The sequence below is a fragment of the Diadema antillarum genome, unplaced genomic scaffold (assembly GCF_040938485.1).
Source record: "Diadema antillarum isolate AM-2024a unplaced genomic scaffold, OU_Dant_1.0 scf00000029, whole genome shotgun sequence".
NCBI lineage: Eukaryota > Metazoa > Echinodermata > Echinoidea > Diadematoida > Diadematidae > Diadema > Diadema antillarum.
The window spans coordinates 3,007,782-3,014,305 of NW_027270918.1; the positions used below are offsets into that span (position 1 = coordinate 3,007,782).

At 46.4% G+C, this 6,524-nt stretch overlaps 1 protein-coding gene across 1 annotated transcript; it reads right to left on the reverse strand.

Annotated features, from left to right (window-relative positions):
* Positions 1-4,302: 4,302 nt before the first annotated feature.
* On the reverse strand, positions 4,303-5,244 carry LOC139739621 (uncharacterized). The gene has a single exon (XM_071650227.1). The coding sequence runs from the start codon at positions 5,242-5,244 to the stop codon at positions 4,303-4,305; it is 942 nt and encodes a 313-aa protein (XP_071506328.1).
* Between the last annotated feature and the right edge of the window lie 1,280 nt (positions 5,245-6,524).

The following is a 6,524-nucleotide window of genomic DNA, read 5'->3' on the forward strand; positions in this document are numbered from 1 at the left end:
CGATTAGCTACCGGTCTGCTTTTCTGCTATATCAGAGCTGCAGGAAAGATGATAGCGGGTCTAAAGATTATGTACATGACAAGTGATACTGACAGTGCAGTGAAGAGGAGATCTTCCAAGGTCGTTGGACTTTGCCGATGTAAAACGATACGTATCTCTCTGGGGCAAAACACTACGGCAGCGTCGACCATAGTAATTTCGGTATGGTTATCTTAACAACGTTGGGTAAAGCTTTGACAATTTCGACATTTTTATGACAAACAGACAACATGCCGCCATTATTTTTTCCAACTCATACCAAAATATCAGACAAGAAAAGCGTTTCTTTTTTCGGTCGTTTCTGCTAGATTGTGCGTATAAATATATATATATATATATATATATTTGTGTGTGTGTGTCGTTGGCCTATTTGAGTGAATGCTATGGGTCTCTAGTGGCCTGTAAACTGAATAACAATCATAAACCAGTGTTTGGCCCCAGAGACATAACATATCGTTTGCGGATATTGCAACTGCAATTTTCAGTACTTTACAGTAGATCTTCCCATCTAGCAGGTTTCAGTTGTGGGTTTTTTGTGCCCGTCGTTTCAGAGTATTCATCATTGGATTTGTGACATTTGTTATTATGGAATCAATTAGAGCTTACTTGTCCAGGAATAATGTAATGTAGTGATACTTAGATTGTACGTGAAGTACGGGTCTGTCGAATCTAGTGATTTTATCGATATTCCGAGCAACCTGCATTGAAATAACAGCAATATTAATAAAAACCTATTGGAGTCAGATAACGTGGCTTTTTCCTCCTACTATTCCAAATCAGCGGAACGTGAAAACCAGCAAATTATATATCAAAACCCTATGCCCATTAAACTGTACATGTACATAATTTTTATAGGAAATTCAGAAAACAAGATATAGTTGGAGGGGGTGAAAATATTTCGACCATCGCATCGAATTCCCGAGAGAATAGAAATAATGACAAACAAACACAAGCAAACACACACATGGAGATGAATAAAAGAAATCGTCTAAAATCTGTGAAAAATGAAAAAGGAACAATCCTTTTAATAGATGAGACACCTCCCTGGATTCACCGAATCAACTTCTGTTGAGGCCTGAATTTAAAAGCGAAATGTTGAGTTGCAATGGTCGAATGTCGATTCCCCCCCCCCCCCCTGCTAACTGAGGCCGAAGTGGCTTGGTACGATTACGTACAACATGCATACATACAACAATCATATAACGGTAATCGGTCATTATCGTAATTAATGATTGCGTTGTAAAATTAGAGAAATATAACGGGCCCTGCTTCATAAAAAAAATCATAACTTCTAAACAGATTGTCCGATTTTGTTCTTCTAATTGCTGTATTCACTCAGTCCACACATATGTTTTGGGTAAACTTGTCCTTTAAAGGCCCTGAAGGCTAGAGATGCTCTCCGGTCCTATCTTAGCGGTATTTTGTAAACATTATACATGACAAAATAAAACAAAAAAATCTTAAGCGAGAGAAATATACATCTTAAGACGTCCACACATCAGTGCTGTATACTAGTATCACATCAAAATTGAGGAATCATTGTAGACAATCTTTTACATGTGAGTAGTGGACTTTATTATTATTATTTATTAATATAACGCACTGACGTTGCATCAACGTTGCGGGTGAATATTACACATAGGGGACAACGCCCTCATCGTTGACAAACAGTATAACCGATGCAACATATTTTCCTCCTTTTGAAACCAACATTCAGTCCAAGGTAAGTCCAAAATATTTATCCAGATATGAGTCCAATGTCTTTGAATTTTCCAATAAGTATGATAATAATTATAACGTTACAAACTGTATCAAACTGCAGTTTCAGCGTTCCAAAAATCATATCGTCCAAAATTCGGGTATTCTCTTTTGATTTCAAAACTTTGCACACAGTTTGAAGTTATTAGTTTACTGTTCTTCATTAAACAAAATCATCCAGATACGGAGGTCGGCGTCTCACTCTTTGCGATCGGCAAAGTGGCGGTTCGTTGTTTGTCTCATGTTGTTGGGGGTCGCTGTCATCAAAGATGAATCGGTTCGCTTCGCTCACGAGGTCGCTATTGCCTCCTCTTCGGCTGGAGATCAAGCGTCTAGCATTCCAGCGCGTTCCGTCGTGCAAGAGGTATGCACTCGCTCCCAGTCTGCGCACGACTTGTTTTGGCTGCAATATCGCTGATGATAATTTGTGGCTGCGAATCGGCCGCTTCACGCGCACCCAGTCGCCGACACGGAATTGAGCAGGTTTCGCGTTTCTGCGCGTGTCCGTGTACTGTTTCGCTCTCTGCTGTTTTGTCGCGATTTCGCTAGCTTTCAGTCTGATCTTCTCTGCCGGTTCCCGCGGTGGTTGGAGAACGCTGAGAGGCATTCTGATATTCCTCCCAATCATGAGCTCGGCTGGGGTTTTGCCGGTCAACGAGTGGGGGGTTGATCGGTACGTAGGCCTACGCAGAAGGGTTTGGATTGACTGGTCAAATGTTTTACCTTCTGACATGCTTGCCTTGACACAATCTTTGATCACGCGGTTGAATCGCTCTACGCCGCCGTTTGATTGCGGATTGTAGCGTGAAGTGTGTTAGTGATGAATTCCGTAGTGCGAAAGAAACTCGGAAAACTCAGCAGACACAAATTGAGGTCCATTGTCCGTGGTCATGGTTTTTGGCAGTCCCCATTTCGTGAACAAAGTTTCTAGGATGGTAATGACTGACTTAGTGGAATATGTCGACTTGAATCGACTCCCACGGTTCGGTAGGCCAAGGCGTAGGTTGTAAGGGAGCTGGATGTGGGATTGCTGCCTTCTCGCAGCGCAGCGATTTCGGTACGACTGCTTGCGTGCCGCGTGCGATTGATACACCATCGTACACTGCGAGTTCGTGTCTTACCCTATAGTAGGGTTTGAGTTCGTCTGGAACTTTGCTTCTTTGCTTGGACACTCCGATTTCAGGTACTGACACACCTGTTTCAACGTTTCGTCCGTGCGAGATTCAGCTTCCAGTTCCTCCTGCGTTACAAGCTTCGCGGTCGCGTTCGAGATCACGGAGAAGACGAATTCGTCGCTGTCACTTGTTGCGATTTTATCGCAATCGTTGCTTGCAGTTGATGGCGTACGGCTCAACATGTCTGCGACGCGATTGCGATTACCTGCAAGGTATTCGACGTCGAAATCGTATTGGTGCAGTCTGTCTGACCAGCGATAGATTCGGAGCGGTCAATGTCCAGATCCCGAAGTGCTCAACAACGTAGTCAAGGCTTGATGGTCCGTGCGAAGTGTGAAGTGACGTCCATACAAGTACATATGCCAATGTTCGGTAGCATAGATGCATGCAAGCGCTTCACGCTCACCTGTACTGTACTTGCGTTCTGTGGTCGTTAACGCACGAGACGCGAATGCGATTGGGCGTTCGCTTCCGTTGATCAATTGCGAAAGCACGGCTCCTACGGCGGTGCCAGACGCGTCGGTTGTGACGAATGTGGCTGCACTTGGGTCGAAGTGAGCGAGTACTGGCGGGGCTGCTATCTTCGCTTTGAGCGCTTCAAACGCGTCTTGCTGTGCGGTAGTCCACTCCCATTCCGCGTTGTTTCGCAGCAGCCGTTGAAGGGGCTCCGCGATCACTGCGTACTGCGACACAAATTTGCGATAGAAATTCGTTGTACCGAGAAACGACGATAATTCCTTCGCATTTGTAGGGGCTGGGAGTGCGCGAATCGCTTCCACGTTGTCATGTGTCGGTTTCACTCCTGATGCGGACACTTTGTAGCCCAGGAAGTCGATTTCCGCTGCGGCGAAGCTACATTTGTCGGCATTCAATGTGAGGTTGTGCTTTTCGAAGCGCTCGAGAACCTCGTTTAGACGCTTGTCGTGTTCCGTGCGGTCCTTGCCGTGTACGACGACGTCATCGAGCAGATTCACAGTCCCCTCTGTGCCTGAGAGCACCGATGTCACAATCTTCAGGAATGCACTTGGCGCTGAGCTCAAACCATACGGCATCCTTTTGTACTGAAAGACGCCCTCATGCGTGATAAATGGCGTGAGATGTCGACTTCGCTTCGCTAATGGCACCTGCAGGTAACTGCAACGCATGTCAATTTTCGAGAAGACCGTAGATCCGTGGAATGATGCTGAAAGTTCCTGAATTGTCGGTAGCGGATACTTGTCGGGGATCAATGCTTTGTTGACAGACTTGAGATCGACGCAGAGTCTCAGTTCGCCGATTTTCCGCCGTGCGATTACGAGGTTCAAAATCCACGGTGATGAGTCTATGCGCTCTATGATTCCGTCTGTTTCCAATCGCTGAAGTTCCGCGGAAAATTCTGCCCGTATCGCAAATGGCAGTCGTCGCAGCGATTGGGATACAGGGCGCACGGACTGATCGAGGGTGCGTGACAATATCCCCGCACTTCCCCAAAATCGCTGAAGACGGCTGGGAAGCGCTGCTGGTAATCACCGGTTGTGACTGCATTGATGCGTGTTCCCGTAGAATCATGGAGCTTAAACCCGAGCCGATCAAAGAGGTTCACTCCCATGAGGCTGCATCCTCGGGTGACATAGAACGGAAAATGGTCAATGGCAGTGTCCTTGTAGCGCACCGGAAGAGAGACCATTCCAAGAACCTCGATGGTAGACTTGTCGTAGGACTGCAATCTCTCATGTGTTGACTGAAGCGGGAATTCTGCGAAATTTCGCCGGTATGTGGCTTCGTTAAGTATAGACACTTTCGCCCCCACGTCTACCAGGAGGCTCACAGGTGTCCCATCGAGATCGATCGTGCATTCTTTAAAGTGTCCACCGACGTGACCGTGTACAGCATTAACATGCTGGGTGTGTGACGAGCTGTTTTGGTGATGTTCGTTGTCAGTTTCGTCGTTGATGTGGCGCACATTTTTGCCGTTTCTTCGACTATTACGGCAGACAGACGAGAAGTGGTTTGCCTTTTGACACGAGTGGCATGTTTTTCCGAAGGCAGGGCAGGCCTCGCGATTTTTCAGGGCATGCGCTCCTCCCCAATTGACACATTTCGATGTCGAACGAGCGTGTGCTTTGCCTTTCTGAAAAGGGCGCTTGTCTGGCGGGCGATTGATGGCTTGCACCCTATCCGCCGATGGTACGCCGCTGCTAAAATGTGCTAATGTCTTGGAGTCCTGCATGGCTGACTCTACATTAACAGCGAGTACAGTGGCTTTCTCTAGCGTGAGAGTATCATCCTCCATTAACAAACGCTCATGAATGCGAGGAATGCTCGTTTTCTCAATGAGTTGATCGATCTCTGATCATTTCCTCTTTCAAAGAACCGAATTTGCAAGTAGAGGCTAACTCACCCAGGATGGCGATATAATGCTTGACAGGCTCTCCGTGTCCTTGGGCTCGTTGCCGAAACCGGTAACGCTCGATCATCGTGCTCTTTTTTGGTCCGAAGTACCCCTCCAAGCCTTTCACAGCCGCATCGAACTTGCTGTGCGGCTGGCCGTCTGCGCCGGTGAGCTGCTCTAGCACCCGCTGACTCTCAGTCCCCAGGCAATGGGCGAGGATTGCACGTTTGCGCTCGGAGCCTGCAGAGTCCATGCCCGTGGCGATAAGATATGTGTTGAAACTCAAAATCCATCTATCCCACGGCACAGGAGGCTCCCCAGGTGAGGTGAGAAACAGCGTCAGGGCCGGTAGGTTCAAACCGGTGGCCACCCTCGTCGCCAAATGTTGCATATCACGTCAAAAAAAAGGTGAATATTACACAAAGGGGGCAACGCCCTCATCGTTGACAAACAGTATATAACCGATACAACAATCAGTGAGAGCGGGAGAAATTTCAAACACAAGCGGGAGAGCGCGCAGGGGAGATTTTGAGATGATGGTCCCAGAGCGGGAGAGTTGGAGTATATAATATGTGCGAGAGGGACTGCCAATTACATAATATATGATGTCAAAGAAGCTGTGCTCATGGCAGTAATAATGAAAAGTCCAAACCAAGGCCCCATTTCATAAAAGATGTTGGTATAGCAACTCGTGCTGGAATGGCAACTTCCCATGACGACATTGCAGCCAATCAGGAGGTTGGATTCTTGTCGCTACCATGACCTGATGACAACTGGTATTCCAGCTAGAGTTGCTATCGTATCAACTTTTCATGAAATGGGGCACAGGATTCTGTTCAAGAGTCGAGAACCTCATCCACCATTTCATGGTGTTTCCACATTGTCATCATCTTCATTGTGATTTTTTCATCATCGTAATTACCATAATCATTTTCACATTCTCATCTTTGTGATCTTTGTCATCGTTTTCATCTTCATCTTTTTAACATCACTAAAATCATTGTGACTGATGTGTGGGGGAGGGTACCTCTTTATCTTTTGTTCGTTCGTTTGCTTGTTTGTTTTAATAGTTCCTTATTTGAATGACAGCCGACTTTTTTGTTTAGTAGCCCTGTACATGTCATGGTGTAAGCTATAGTCTCCGCAATCACAAATGCTCAAGATAATGATCGCTTCGATTC